Source organism: Tiliqua scincoides, chromosome 3 (assembly GCF_035046505.1).
Source record: "Tiliqua scincoides isolate rTilSci1 chromosome 3, rTilSci1.hap2, whole genome shotgun sequence".
Lineage (NCBI taxonomy): Eukaryota > Metazoa > Chordata > Lepidosauria > Squamata > Scincidae > Tiliqua > Tiliqua scincoides.
The window spans coordinates 129,905,918-129,922,137 of record NC_089823.1 but is presented as its reverse complement, the minus strand read 5'-3'; the positions used below and the strand labels follow the sequence as shown (position 1 = coordinate 129,922,137).

General features: G+C 44.9%; 2 protein-coding genes across 6 annotated transcripts in view; both read right to left on the bottom strand.

Annotated features, from left to right (window-relative positions):
- LOC136644534 (WASH complex subunit 2A-like) overlaps positions 1 to 2,872 on the bottom strand; it is a 43,664-nt gene extending 40,792 nt beyond the window's left edge. For all 5 annotated transcript variants that reach the window (XM_066620503.1, XM_066620499.1, XM_066620502.1 and 2 more), the window contains exons 1-2: positions 2,680 to 2,872; positions 674 to 838 (exon numbers count right to left, since the gene is read on the bottom strand). In XM_066620503.1, the coding sequence (XP_066476600.1) occupies positions 674 to 838; positions 2,680 to 2,820 (306 nt within the window). In that variant the 5' untranslated portion in view covers positions 2,821 to 2,872. The remainder of the gene's footprint in view (positions 1 to 673; positions 839 to 2,679) is intronic.
- Positions 2,873 to 9,439: 6,567 nt separating this feature from the next.
- The window catches only part of CFAP99 (cilia and flagella associated protein 99), a 33,826-nt gene continuing 27,045 nt past the window's right edge, over positions 9,440 to 16,220 (bottom strand). The window contains exons 13-15 of the mRNA XM_066621370.1: positions 15,258 to 15,463; positions 11,643 to 11,805; positions 9,440 to 9,598 (exon numbers count right to left, since the gene is read on the bottom strand). Coding sequence (XP_066477467.1) covers positions 9,440 to 9,598; positions 11,643 to 11,805; positions 15,258 to 15,463 — 528 coding nt within the window. The remainder of the gene's footprint in view (positions 9,599 to 11,642; positions 11,806 to 15,257; positions 15,464 to 16,220) is intronic.

Here is a 16,220-nt window from a genome sequence, read left to right as displayed (position 1 = left end):
AAATCAAGAGCACCAGCCCAACACAGAGGCTCTGGATACAGAGGAGCAGACCTCCTCCTGTCCCGCTTCCCTCCCGTCCTGCTCCATCCTCCAGCACACCCCTCCCCACCTCGGCTCTCCCCACCTGAAAGCCACCTCCTCGCCTCCCCCCATGCCCCCACCTATCTCTCTGCCACCCGGCGGTCCGCATGACCACTGAGTAGTGGAGCACTGGTGATCCACCAGCTCTAGCCCAGCCCTGGCTGGCACTGAACTAGCAACAGTGCTGGACTAGCACAAAGGGCCACAAATGTGCTTTATGGCATGTTTGTGACACTCACTGCAGGTGTAGCGCTGGCGGTGGAAGCTCAGAATTGGGTTCAAAAGACAGCACCATAAATGAAATGACAGCAAAATCTGCCAAAGATCAGAGCTTTAAAGTGCACAGATTTTAGAAACTTTCCCATAACAACTGCTACCAAGGCAGAGGCCCGTGTTTCCATCTTTAACCAGTAGCCCTGAAGAAGCTGTAGACTTGTCTCACCTTCAGGATGGCCCTTGCCTCTACTCTTTCTGAGTACAAGAAAGGAATACAAGAGTGAGGCACCTTTTTTTGGTAGGGCACCAGTTTAATAAGCATACTTTCCAACAGTCACTCAATCCAACACTGAGTGTTTGATTTCAGCATACTCACATTTTCAATGAACTGTGTATTCGACAGCATGAGAAAGCCATTGAAGACATTGTGCAGGCGGCAATCTGTACTTTTTGTTTCATGGATCAGTCTGTCCAGCTGCGTCTTGATTTCATGTGTCTTGGAGATTGTTTGTTGAGAGAACTCTTGTAGAAAATGCAAAAGCTAAAAAAAAAGGAACAATGTATATAGTTGCTCAAAAAACAAACAAACATAGCAAACCTGTAGCACCTTTTCCCTCAAGTATGGGGTATTCAAATGATAGACATTCCTGCCAGAAAGGGCAAATCAGAACTGTTTAATTGTGCTTTACATTGGCCTTTAACATACACGGTTAGAGCATAAATGGAAAACACTGATGCACAGAGAAAAAGGACAATATTCTCTATTCAAAGCAATGAAGTTTGCTATCAAGCTATTAGCATCTTAAAAATTCAATACAGTTAATAGTAAAAGGTTAGAAATAACACTGCTCAATCCTATCCAACTTTCCAGAGCTAATGCAGCCACAATGCAGCTCCGATGTAAGAGAACATTCTCTTACCTTGAGGAGGCCTCCATGGCTGCCTCCCCCCCCAAAGTATGCAACAAATGCAGCATGGACACAGCTGCATTGGTGCTGGAAAGTTGGATAGGATTGGGCCTTCAATGTGCAAGGAAGCTTTCTGTATGAGGACTGCATGCCTAACAGCTGTAAGGAAAAAAAAGACTAAAATAAGGGGAAGAAAATAGAGGATTTAATGAAAAGATTAGAAGCTTCGTCTTTGTTCTGAGTCACATAAAACAATAAAATCTCAGCACATATAACAAGATATGAAAAACTAGCAGTTTTCCTGTGGCAAAAGAGGACCCTGCAGACTCAATAACAGGCTTTAAGCACACGACATGCAAGGCGCCACCTTGAGATGGAATAGAGGAGGCAAAAACCCTCTAGCTGCAAATTTCTGCACATCAAACCCAAACTGACATTTGTCTTCCTATCAGGAGACAAAAAGGCTTATGATGAGACAGATTACCCTTGTTTTCCTTGCAATCCACGGCAAAAATGTGTCTATGGTCAGGCATGCAGAACTACTCCACGGTTTTTTTTTATTGTGGTAGGGCAGTAGTTCCAAAACTGTGAGTCATGACCTGATTTTTGGTGGGTCCTGTAGCAGCCAAACAGATCCTCCCATTAAAACACATGTGATGGAAGGATCAGATAACTAATTGCCACAAGTCCGGTGGCTTCCCAAAAATCAGATAGCTGCTAACTATTCTGCAAACAGCTCCTGCAGTTTTTCCCCGGTTATGGTTACATGTAAATAAATAAAAATAGTTTCTTTCTAGATTTCTTTTTTAAAGTCTCATAAACCGAGATGCCTCCCAATGGAATGTGGTTTTAAAAAGTGGGTCCCGTTGCTAAAAAATTTGGGAACCACTGTGGTAGGGAGGAGTGACAGTGACTGTACACTTTAAAAGCTTATGTTTTCAGAATGCTGTCAGCAGAGTTGCACAGCTAGACTGTGTCTAAGAAGAGGGTGCTTGAGTGCATGGGACCTATGCTATGCAGGGATGTGCAGGGAGTGGGGAGGCAGAGCCTCCCCACTGGGGTCCTTCAAAAAGCGCCGTCGCCGCGTGAGGCACCCAAGCACCCACAATCCATGCGCGGAGACTCCCCTGCCTCCCCACTCCCTGCACATCTAAGCTGTAGGAAGCACAGCTCTCCTCATAACTGAGGACACAGGCAGAGACTGCCCAGTGGTGAAGCAATTGCACTCTGTACATGCTCAGAGGCACCGTTCCTCCTTTAAGGCAGCAGCAGCAGCTGCATGCCCCAAACTCGGAAGGGGGTGTTGCTAAGTGGACGTGGCCAAAGGGCGAGGGGCGTGGCCACAAAAGCCCGATCGGAGAGCGCGCCCCTGAGGCAGCCGTTGCACCATGTCGCGAGGCTAAGCGCGGCTGCTGGCGTGACGAGCAGCAGCAGGTCCCAGACCGCCAGAGCCAGCCTCCAGCGCCGCCCTCACCCCGGCGTCAGCGGCCAAGGACCAGCCCTGGCTCCCCCCGCGGATCTCCTCCAGCGACCAGGCGCGCTCCCACGGCAGCCCCGCCGCCGGCTCAGCGCCAGGCGGAGCTGCCGCTTCGGACGACGACGAAGCCGAAGACATCGAAGAAGGCAGAGTGCCCGGCACCGGCCGCTTCCCTCAGGCCGAGCCTCTCGGGCCAGCGGTCAGCTGACTCCTTCCCGTCGGAGCGCGTGACTCGGTTCTGTGGAAGAGGCCTCCGTAGAGTTAGAGCGGCTGCTAGAGTCACCCACGCAGTCTCACTTCCGGGCTGCTTGTAGTGAGCCCCTGCTTTGGTTCACTGCCCGGTTGGGGAGGCTTTCTATGGATGAAAGTGGCAGCGCTGTGAGGCTGCAATCCTATCCACTCGTACCTGGGAGTAAGCCCCATTGGGTATAATGGGGCATACTTCTGAGTAGACATGCCTAGGATTGGGCTCTGAGGCTGCACACTTTCTTGGGAGTACATAAGAACATAAGAATAGCCCCACTGGATCAGGCCATAGGCCCATCTAGTCCAGCTTCCTGTATCTCACAGCGGCCCGCCAAATGCCCCAGGGAGCACACCAGATAACAAGAGACCTCATCCTGGTGCCCTCCCCTGCATCTGGCATTCTGACATAGCACCATTGAACACAATGGGATTTGTTTCTGAGTAGACCAGCATGGGAGTGGGCTCTAAATGCACCGACCCCTGACATGCATCTTGTATATAGGGGATTTTCTTTATGTGTGCTGGAAATCAAAGCAGCCACTGACTGAAAGTGAGGATGCCAGGAATATAATTCCCTCCCCCCACCCTTTTATTCACTACCTAACAACCCTGGGTGTTCAATACCATCACTATGGCATTTCCCAGTGCAGTACTAGACTACATTGCGAGGTTGTCATAAGTCATTCTCCATTGTGCACACACAGCCGCGAGATCGGGATATCAATACAGGACTATGTTATGGAGTCAGAGGTGTAACTAGAAGCCCTGGCACTGGAGCAGGGATGTCATGATGTTACTTCCAAGTCCTCCCTGATGAGGAGGCAATAGCAGCTTTGCACCCTCAATTCCTTCTCCTGTGGAGGCTCCCCAAAGGGAGCACCTTCTCCAGGGAGTATCCAGAGTTCCTTCTCACATAACACCAGAACCAGGGGACATCCACTAAAATAGAGTGTTGGGAGACTCTAGTGGTTGACATCCACTAAAATAGAGTGTTCTGTAAGGGTAAGTCTTGCCTCACGAACCTTATAGAATTCTTTGAAAAGGTCAACAGGCATGTGGATGTGGGAGAACCCATGGACATTATATACCTGGACTTTCAGAAGGCGTTCGACACGGTCCCTCACCAAAGGCTACTGAAAAAACTCCACAGTCAGGGAATTAGAGGACAGGTCCTCTCATGGATTGAGAACTGGTTGGAGGCCAGGAAACAGAGAGTGGGTGTCAATGGGCAATTTTCACAATGGAGAGAGGTGAAAAGCAGTGTGCCCCAAGGATCTGTCCTGGGACCGGTGCTTTTCAACCTCTTCATAAATGACCTGGAGACAGGGGTGAGCAGTGAGGTTGCAAAGTTTGCAGACGACACCAAACTTCCGAGTGTGAAGACCAGAAGTGATTGTGAGGAGCTCCAGAAGGATCTCTCCAGACTGGCAGAATGGGCAGCAAAATGGCAGATGCTCTTCAATGTCAGTAAGTGTAAGGTCGTGCGCATTGGGGCAAAAAATCAAAACCTTAGATATAGCCTGATGGGTTCTGAGCTGTCTGTGACAGATCAGATCTTGGGGTGGTGGTGGACAGGTCGATGAAAGTGTCGACCCAATGTGTGGCGGCAGTGAAGAAGGCCAATTCTATGCTTGGGATCATTAGGAAAGGTATTGAGAACAAAACGGCTAATATTATAATGCCATTGTACAAATCGATGGTAAGGTCACACCTGGAGTATTGTGTCCAGTTCTGGTCGCCGCATCTCAAAAAAGACATAGTGGAAATGGAAAAGGTGCAAAAGAGAGAGATTAAGATGATTACGGGGCTGGGGCACCTTCCTTACAAGGAAAGGCTACGACATTTGGGCCTCTTCAGCCTAGAAAAGAGACATGATTGAGACATACAAAATTATGCAGGGGATGGACAGAGTGGATAGGGAGATGCTCTTTACACTCTCACATAACACCAGAACCAGGGGACATCCACTAAAATTGAGTGTTGGGAGAGTTAGAACAGACAAGAGAAAATATTTCTTTACTCAGCGTGTGGTTGGTCTGTGGAACTCCTTGCCACAGGATGTGGTGACGGCATCTGGCCTGGACGCCTTTAAAGGGGGATTGGACAAGTTTCTGGAGGAAAAATCCATTACAGGGTACAAGCCATGAGGTGTATGCACAACCTCCTGATTTTAGAAATGGGCTATGTCAGAAGGCCAGATGCAAGGGAGGGCACCAGGATGAGGTCTCTTGTTATCTGGTGTGCTCCCTGGGGCATTTGGTGGGCCGCTGTGAGATACAGGAAGCTGGACTAGATGGGCCTGTAGGCCATCCAGTGGGGCTGTTCTTATGTTCTTATGAGAGTTTGGACAGACAAAAGAAAACATATTTCTTTACCCAGCATGTAATTAGTCTGTAGAACTCCTTGCCATGGGAAGTGGTGATAGCATTTTGCCTAGAGGCCTTTAAGAGGGAATTGGACAAATTTCTGGAGGAAAAGTACGTAACAGGTTACAAGTCATGATAAATATGTGCAACCTCCTGATTTTAGAAGTAGACTACCTCAGCATGCCAGATACAGGGGAGGGCACCAGGACACAGGTTGTGTCTTGTTGTCTTGTGTGCTCCCTGAAGCATTTGATGGGCCACTGTGAGATACAGGAAGCTGGACTAGATGGGCCTTTGGCCTGATCCAGCAGGGCTCTTCTTATGTTCTTAAGTGACTGCCTTACACATTGCACCCCCCAGCATACCGCCTGGGGCAGATGCCCCTCAAGCTCCACCCTAGTTACACCTCTGTATAGAGTAGTCATAAATGTCTCTCTCTGCTTCAGCTGCCATTCCACACACCACAATATGGAATAATAAATACAGGTAACTACATTCCAGAGTCGTAGATCAGTCTGTCAGCACCATCTCCTATATTTCTGTTCTAACAATAAACCATGGTCATCATACACCATTATTTCCATACCCTGCTTCAGAATGTGGAGGCAATAGTGGGTAATGTTACAGGGTTAAGCTACTTTTGGTCCTAGGCTACAATATATGGAAATAAACACTGAACTAACCCTCCATTTCAGCCATGTTCTCACTAAACTCCAATAGGAGAATAACTATGAACTGTATTTGCTTTTGCAACACAATTTTAAAATGTTTTAAAACTCAAGAAATGTCTATCTTTGTATTTGCAACAAGCAAATTTACAACAAATACAAGTACATACATGATCCCCACCACAAACTAGGCACACAAATCCACTGGTTAAGGCTATTTTATTGAATCTGTATCTTTGCAAGTACTTGTTCCTTTATGAATCACTTGTAACTTGGAAGATACTTCCTTGTCTATATCTTCATTCTTGTTGATGCTGGTCCTTGCTCCTAGCCCAAAAGATCCCTTGTTTCACTGGCTGCTTCGTCAAGGAACATGAATGTTGGAGAGGACTTAGCTTTCACAATCTTCCTTATGCAAAACCTGCAAACTTTAATTCTGCAAATTAAATATCTGAGCACCAGTGGTAACAAGAGGCAGGGATAAAGATCTTTAGCCCAACTGGATGGCAATGTGAAAAAACTGTCTAAGGCTCTTTCAAGTTATTTTCATACCTTAGACAAAAATAAAGACCAAACAATGGCTGTGTTTGTTTTTCAACTAGAAAATAGCAAGAAGTGAATTCACTAACATGCCTCTAGCACTGTGGTTCCCAAACCGTGCGTCAGGACCCACTGGTGGGTTGTTACCTAATTTTTGATGGGTCCTGTAGCAGCCAAGCAGAGCCTCCAATGAAAAGATCAGATGACTAATTGCTTCCAGCCCTGAGGCTATTCAAAAATCAGACAGGTGCTAATTACCTTGCAAAGAGCTCAGCTCCTGCAGTTTGCAAGCATGTGCAAATAAGGAGTAAATGTTTGAGCAGCTTCCTCTGTTTTCCTGGTTATTATTACTTGCAAATAAATAAAAATATTTCTACAGTAATCGCCTTTATAAAAAAAGTCTCATAAACATAGGTGGGTCCCAACAGAATGTCATTTTAATAAGGGGGTCCCAGTGCTAAAAAGTTTGGGAACCACTGCTTTAGCACGCATCTAGCTCAATTCAAAAAACACAGAAATTCAGAAGTATGTAGGATTTTTACCAAAGAGATGTAGTGGCTAGAGCAGTACCATCCTGTTCTTCATATAGAATCATTATAATGGAGGCAACCATGTTTTCTAGCATCTTGCTAGCAGGAACTATTGCTAGCATGACAAGGAACTATTGCTAGCATGACTATTGCTAGAATATGAAAAACGATTATGACCTGAGCACACTAGAAGGTGATTAAAAAAAAAAATTCTCTAGCACTAGAAGCTGAAAAACAAAAGCAGCCAACATTTAGTCTATACATGATGTTCCTGCAGAGAAGTTTCTGACAAGAACACTTAACCTCTACCTTTTGAACACTGAATTCCATGAAACGACTCTGAAATTAAAACTTAAAAACACAGGATCCAAAAGACTTTAAGGTTTTAAAAAACATGTAGTACATTATAAAAAACACAGTGTGGTGATCTTGGTTCCACTTTGCTGACCTCAAGAGCACCCCAAAATACGCCCTTCCCTTTTAAGCAGATCCGAAACTTCTTTTAAAAACTAGACATTCTCATTAGGACATCCCCCCCCCATCTCAAGAACTAGGAAGCATTCTCAAATACTTGAAAATTCTCATCAAACTAAGACAGCTCTCAAAACATTAGTACATGAAACCAGTACAAACCTTTGGGTGGGTGGGATGAATCGTGAAAGCAATGTTCAACAGTACATTATAGTAAAAAAGATTTATTAAAATAAAAATTAAAGTGTATAGGCAAATTAAATATAGGAATGGAAATTTTTTTTAAAAACTAAGTTTGTTTTTGAAAGTATTCAAAAAGCATTGAAAGAATTGCAATAATCTTAGAACGTGGTTAAGGTGTGGATCGAGCCATGTAAATGATATCAATAGTCACACCATCTTTAAAGCAAGCATCGCAGCTGGCCATCCTTTTTGCTCAGAGGATCCAGAAAAATCTCCTATCAGTCTTTTAGGCATAATATTTATTTATTTAATTTATACCCCACCTTTTCCCCAAAGGGACCCAAGGCAGCATAAGTGTATTCAATGAGTTTTCTTCAGGGCTGGTCCCATAATGAGGTGACAACCTAATATGCAGAAAAATTTTCACTAATTTCAGTGAGGCTTACTCCTGAGTAAGGATTGCATAGGATTGCACACAGTGCTTTATATCACAGCAGTTGGGGACACTGGCAATCCTGGCCCCAGCAATGCCCAAGGCCAAGACCACAGGCTGCTACCCCCCACCGGCAGAGCTGCCACCCTCCACTGACAGGCTGCTACCCCTTGCCTCCCTTCCAGAGGCCCAGGGAGTCAGCACACATCCCCCCTAACCCTCCAAAGGCCTTTTAAAGGCCTTCGAGGGGGGAAAAACACTTCAGGTTTATCAGAGGAAACAAAGTGACATTTTAATGCCCTTAGAAGGCATTCTGAGGGCCAAGGAAACCTCCCCAGCCCTCAGAATGTCTTCTAAGGGCTTAAAAACATTTCCAGTTTCCAAGGCCTTTTTTTGGTCCTCCACGGCCTTTACAAAGCCTTCAGAGGGTCGGGAGGCAGTGCTCTGCTTCCCCATAGCACTGCCTCCCCGACCTTTTAAAAGCCCTCTGAATGCCTCTGGGCTTTTGCTGAGTGGCGCAAGGGGTGCGCTGCAAGGGGTGGATGGCGACGTGTTGCCACCATCCCCAGACTGGCACCCGGGACATTTGTCCTTCTGCCCTCCCCCCCCTTGCAGGTATGCAACTGGTTGGTGGAATTGTTTCCCAGGTGAGAGACATCTATGTGAGCAAATATACACAGGGAAGATCTGATCAGGGTTGTTTGAAATTAGACTTGGTTGCATAGACATACAAATAAGGGTTAGATTCTCTATATATAATGCCTATAAGCAAAGGTTGTGCCTCGTTATTCACTGATTTGGCATCCACTGATTTGACTCACCACTGATAGCGAGGTTCACTTTAAATGCCTTGTAAACAAGGGGAAAAACACCAAAATCCCATTTCCTATGTTCATGCTGTTAAACCACACCAGTTGCAAGCTTCTTGGGGTTAAATATAGCTAAATGTGGTATAGCATCTATACCAATGCATTCTGGGGTGCGAATGGAGGAGCAAGAAACCGGAAAGTGGGTCTTATAGTTTTAAAGTTTATAGTTTTCAACTGATTTGATATCCACTGATTTTTTTAAATCCACTGTGGTTTCTGAAATGGAACCCCATTGGATAACGAGGCATGACCTATTGAAATGAAATTTTGGGTGTTTTAGCTTGTTTAAAGTTACAAGTTAAAATCAGTCGTTAAAATTATACTTTACTATCATGCAGAATTTGATTTTAAAATCTACATTATAAAATTTATAAAGGCAATGCCAGAAATGAAGTTGCACTGGTAGGTATTATGCTATATCTAATTAACAAAAATATGTTTTTTGTCCAACTTAAGATCGCAATATACAAGCATTTGTTCCAATCCTCCCAGCTTCATTTGCAGTCATTTTTTTAGCAAATTCTCTTGACATAAAGTCATGCTGAAACATCTTAAACTGTCGTTGCCGACTTTCTTCCAAATCTTTCCAGTGGTCCACTAATGAAGATTTCTGTGGATGAAAAATACACAATATATTAATACTAATATAAATATGTTTGATAGGATTATGCATTCTGATTCTTTTATCTGCCACAAAAGGGTACTTATGTGGGGGGGGGGGGCTTAGAGACGACATCTCTTATCAGAAGTGTAAAACTGAAATAGTTTTCCTGTAATAAGCAAGGAAACAAAGAACCTGACTCTGGGCACCAGCCTAACCAGGTCTACTCAGACGTAAGTTCTATTTTGTTCAATGGGGCTTACTCTCAGAAAAGTGTGGTTAGGATTGCAGCCTTAGTTTATTTTTGAATAGGTCAAGTAGTTTACGACCTCAAACACCCTAGTTGCCTCAAGGGCACACTGAGATCAGAAGAATTTTTTCTCCACTATCTCCCTTTCTCTTGAATTTTCTTCCAGACGAAGCTTCTGGAGCAGCTACTGCCTCTTCAGGTTGCCCACATCACAATTTTTATCCCTCTTGTGCTCTTGCTTTCTCTCTGTTATGATATGTGCCCCAGGCCTATAGTAAATTTACAGGCTGGATAGGGCAAGGCTAGGCCCTGATGTCTTGGCCTGCATACATGCAGTGTATCACTGATGCATCATGGGATTGGCTGATGCAACAGGGCATAGCAGGGATGATGCAACACCCTGCAATACCATGTCCATACACAAGACCATGACTCATACTGTCACCAGATCATACCCTGCTTCCCATTGGCCAGTGCCTGTATATATTCCAGCTTGTGCAAGCTGCTATGTGGGAGTTGTTATGTGGAGTATCTGCGGGAAGCTATATTGGTGGAGTTGGTGATTGGAGTTGAGAAAAGTACTATATTTGCTGTTTGCTTGTTGTGCTGCCTTTGCACTGTAAATATTGTACATACTTCAATAAAAGGACATCTGGTGGTGGAGCACTGCCATGCCTGTGCCTCCTTATTTACTGGGAGTATCTGCCTGACCTTGGGTCTCTGAAGCTGCGGTGCCGGCTGCATACTCAACACTCTCAGATTCTATCTGATCACATGCAGAATGAGCAAGGAACTGAGATGACAGAAAGCCATGGCTCCTTACTTCTCAATGCTTGCCCAGGATGACCAGTTACAGGTGCAGCTTTTAAAACCCTTCCATGATGAGCTGCATCTGCCAAAATTCTGTACAATGGTTCAAGGTTTATCTACTCCATTGTAGATTGTCCACCATTGTATCTGGTCACCCTGTGTTTGCATTCCCTCCTCGAAAAAACAGGGTTTTTTGGTCGTCCTTGCAAAAGCAGCTGATTCTGCTCTTTTGATCACCTACACTCCCCCCCTGTGGGCAACATCATGATGGACCTCCTCCTGTACCAAACCATACAGAATGACCATATGCACAGCCGAAATGCAATGGCATCACTAGGGTTGGTGTAACTCCCATTAACTTTATTTTAATATATAACAATTCAGGTCATCCAACGAATCAGTAATCGACAAAAAAACTAGCGGCCAACTTGATGACACTCACACAACTGAATAAGAGTTCTAGTATTAGTTCTGATACATGGAAATGAGAGCTGACTCATACCAACACCTTAGTGGTTCCCTGCTGTATCATAACACTTCATAGGCTCATTGGTTAGTCATGAGTTAAGAAAATCTACTTTTTGTTACATAAGGCAGTTGTGTTTTCTTTTTCTGGTTAACTGATAGAATAGAGGTAACACTTGATAGAATAGAGAAGGTTTGTTTCATTACATTCTACATGAAATTACCTTTCCAATGACATGTAACATAATAGTATTATTCCAAAATATAAATTTTCCAAAAGGTTTCCAAAATTTTGTCCACTAATGATGTCACCCACCGAAGGAGTCACCAGATGCAGTTCACACAGCCTACACTCCCTAGTGACACCACTGAATACACACGTAAACAAAGTGATTGAACTATAGCAAAATGACACATTTTCCACATAAAATCCAAGGCCCCAATTAAACACAGAGCAAAACACACACAACCTTATTCTGTGTTAGACTGGAGTCTAAACAATAGCAAGCTTTATCTTTGTTTTCTTACTTTCTGTGACTTCCACGATCTCATTGTCTTTTCATTTTTTAAATGCTCAGTTTGTATTTTACGTTCCATAGATTTTTCCTCAACTTTCTTCTGTAGATCTAAAACTCTTTCATCTTTCAAAAGGCATTCTTTAAACCGAGGCTTAATTTTCTTTTCTTCCTGCCTGCAAAGAAAGAAAAAAGGTTAAGTAGGTGGGCAAGATATAAAAATATTATTTAAATTTTTAGTTAAAGAACATAAGCCAGCTACAGATAAGCACCCATTCATTTCAGTGGCAAAGAATTAAGGGCCTAACCTACCTTTGTGCATTGGCTCACCGCCAGCACACACTGTTGTAAATGTGCCATAAGGCACATTTGCAGGCCCTAGCACCAGTGCTAGTCCAGTGCTGGTCGGTGCTGGGCTAGTGACAATGGAGCACCACTCGGCGGTTGCATGGACCGCCAGGCAGTGGAGAGATAGGTGGGAGGTGAAGGGAGGCAGGGAGGAGGCGTTCCGGGGCAGGGGAGGTAGAGGGAGGGCAAGGAGGGAGCGTGCTAGGAGGGAGGCAGGATCGTTAGAGCTTTGCTCCACCGGATCCTGTGTTGGACTGGCCGTCCGACATGGAGGCTCTTCTATGCTGACCCTTGGGTCACCGTAGAAGTAAGTAGCTCCATTGTGGGGATACTCAGTTTACCTGGGGGAAGAGGACAAAAGTCTCTCCCACGAAGGCGGCTGTGGCTGCCTGGTAAGTTCAGGGTGCAGCAGCAGCCATTTTTGGTGCTGTGCACCAGGCAGCTCAGGATTGAGCTGCCCATCTGAGCATATGATTCTACCTAAAGAAATAAAGTGCTAGGGTTTAATAGTTCAAGATCTGAACTCTGGTTGGACCATGTCCTTTAAATTTAGAAGTTTTTTTTTTAAACTGAATATCAAATTGGGAAATTATGTTGATAATGAATGTATTCAAAATTCTAAGTGGAACATAATATGCTAAAAGAACACTGCTCTAGAGAGAGAGAGAAATTCAGGACGCTATTCAAACAACCCTGCTAAATTTAATGTACTGTTTTCCACATACTGCATGACTCCCTCAACAGGTGGAGCACTTATCTTAGTTTGCAATGTAGAAATACAATCTTTCCTGAACATGCAGTTCACAGATCTGTGCACATGACAAAGCCCTCTAGCTAGATGCATGAAGAAACACCATAGAGGACATCACTTGCTTAGGGAGATCCATATGCATCTCTCATATGTAGATTAATTAACAATGCATCTCTCCCAGGGCTGTGTGCACAAAAGCTGTGCCCTAGGAAGGAACAGGTCAGTTAGATCTACATATGGGAAGTGCTTATTATGAGTCTCTTATAGACAGTAATAGCCAGTGCATTGTAGAGTGTGTGGGCCTAGCAACTAGGGAATGGGCTCCACTAAACTGAATGGAGGCCCTCTCCTTAGCACAAAGTTCTTAGGGATAAACATGCAAGAAAAATTGGATTGTGTCTATTAGCTAGCATTATCTGCTCCTAGAAATTGGCATAAATCTGGGTATGTTCAGGGATTCAGAATATTCTCCGTTGCAAAACTGAACATACAGGAAGCACAACAGTAGTTTAACGTGACTGCCATCTTATTACATTTATTTTGGAAGCCAGTGTGGTTTAGTAAATCAAATGCTGAGTTTAAATCAGGAAAACCTAAATAGCAATTAAGCTTTCGGCCCATATGATTATTGTGGGAAATAAACCCAAGTACATTGTCCTGAGTCCCATGTAGGAAGGGTGAGCAGAAACACCTGAAAGGTCAATGAACACTGGGCCTCAACCCATCTAGTGCTCTGGGCCTCAACAGTGCTTAACCCATCTAGTCATGAATTTTACTCCTTTGGGTTATTATCTATCACTATCAATGTTCACAGTGCTTTTTAAATGAACAACACAGAACAAATTTATTTCTATTATGGTTCATGGTCCAAGCACCTGAAAGCATATACAGGTATAACCTATTTAACCACGGATTTTTCACCCGCAATTTTATCCCAATGCAATGAAAAGGGCCCTTTCAAACAAAGGAAAAAAGTTGTTTAACAATAGCCCCATTAATGTGGAAGAGGGCAGCCAGTAGACAATCCAGCAATCATTCTCTTTCCAGGTGCTTAGAACAGCTTCACTCTGAGGCAAGTGACCCCTCCCTTCCCCGAGCACGTGAAAGAATGCTAAGTGAAAGTGATTATCACCTCCTCCATTCTTTCACTGCCTGCAGCTCCAGGTGAAGGGAGGATTCACTGCTCAGAGTGAAGCCTTTCTAAGCTCCTAGACAGAGACCGATTGTGTGCCTGATACATTACAAAGGTCAGCAAAGCTGTTTTTAAATCTCTGAGCAAAGGGACATTGTTTTTCATATGGATTTGATTTAATGCAGTTTTTGCCATTCATGTGAGTTCTGAGAATGGGAACCCTTGTGGATACCGAGACTCACAATCTGATCCTGAGCTGCCCATTGTGCCAGGACTGTCACAGTGCTGAAACAGCTGCCATGGTATTCTACACGCAATAGGGCAGCTGCTGGCGGTTCCTCAGGGGAAGGGGACTTTTTTCCCCTTCCCCTGGGAAAGGCAAGTAGCCCCACAATGGGGCTACTCAATTCTGCTGCAACCCTTGGGTTGCTGTAAAATCAAGAGCTTCTGTGTCTGGTCGGTGGCCCAACACAGAGGCTCTGGATACGGAAGAGCAGAGTTCCTCTGGTCCTGCCTCACTCCCACCCTGCTCTTTCCCCCCCAGCATGCCCCCACCTCCCCCCACACCCCTTCCTACCTCTCCGCCATCCAGCAGTTTGGGCAGCTGCAGAGCAGCGGCAGTCTGCTGGTACTAGCCCAGAGCCAGCTGGCGCTGGGCTAGCACTCATGCCAAGATCTGCAGACGTGCCTTACAGCACATTCGCAACACTCAGTACTGATGGAGGACCAGCACTAAGAGCTCAGGATTGGGCTCTCAACCTGTAATCCACATGTATTTGCCTGTGCACTAAGTAAGATCTTTATTCAAGGTCCTTTTTGAGTGCCCTCTCCTTCAATATATAGATGGGTGGCAATCATGGAGAGCGCCTTTTTGGCTGAGGAGCTTCAAAAGTAAAAGATTCTAGGTAGGGAGATTCAACTGGTGCTTACTGTTATGTCTTTTCAGCACCAGGTCTTATTTTAACATGTCTTTTAAACCATCAGAAGTTGTTTTAACCGGTTTCTTGCTGTTCTATATTGATCACTGTTTTTATGGCTCTGTTTTCCACTCTAGTATTTATTTTACTGTTATTTTGTTTTTAATCTACTGTTAACATCTGCCCTGGCAGTATCATATTTTCATATTAAAGGCACACGCCTGCCTCTATAGGTTTATATTCAATGGGGCTTACTCTCAGGTAAGTGTAAATAGGATTCCAGCAATAAACAAATAAACAAAAGTCTAGTCCGGAGACTAATATTCCCCAAATTTCTGCCAAATTTTCAAAGTTATAATTTATATCATTAAATATAACTATTTCCTGCATAGTAATTTGGATAGAACTTGGTCGTATCACATCCACAAATAAATAACCCTCAAAGACATGTATAATGACGCTGTACTTCTTCAGACTAACTTCAATGCAGCTGCTCTTCCAAATGCTTCTCTAAACTTGGAGATTTGTTCCAATTTGTCCAAAAGAAGTTGTTCCTTAGCTTGTTTTTCATGGATTATCAGATCCCTCTTCTCCTCCTCTGTCTTCTTCTGAGCTTCTTTCAACAAGGCTAAGCGTTCACGCAGTTCAACTATTGACATCTCACCAAAAACACCATGGTCAGCAGTCTATAGAGAACAGAAGACAGATTGACTGAATGAAAAAACTATATTTTTGGTATGCATTAAGAGCACAACCCTATCTTGCGCTGGAACAGGCAAGCCAGGAGGCTTGCGCTGTATCCAGCACGAGATAGGGCTCCACAATGGCTCAGCCAAAGGTAAAGGGAAACTCTTCCCCTTACCCCCGGGTAAGCCACTGCAGTCCCAATGGGACTCCTCAGACTTGCGCCACCTCCCGAGGTGGTGCAAGTCCAAGGAGAGTGGAGCGGCCTGAAGCCGCTCCGAGTTGCTCAGGAACAGGGGTTGGGATCTGTCATAACAGCTGAATCCCAGTCCTGCCTCCCACTCCCTGCCCACCCGCCCCACTGCCCTCTGGGGAGGGCCATCTACCCGCCCTCCCCCTGCCCCAGAGACTGCTCCAAGTCTCCTTGGAGTACAGGGGCATTTGTCGGTTTAGCCTTAGCTTACACAATGGGTCAACATGGACCCACACCAGCTATATAGCCAGTGCAAGTTTGCGTTGATCCAAGTCAGTGAATTGGGCCTGGGAAGGAGGATAGGATGCGGCATGCACCGGCGCCAGAGATCCCGTTCCCTCCCAGGCCCAATATGCCCACCCCCATCGCCACCCTCCCCCTGCCCTATTACACCTCCTGCCCACTCCTGCACTGTACAGCACAGAACTTACCCGCTCTGGCCTTCCTGCCAATGCTGCAAACGCACATGCCATTGCAAAGTACTTTACAGCATTTTTGCGCCAGCT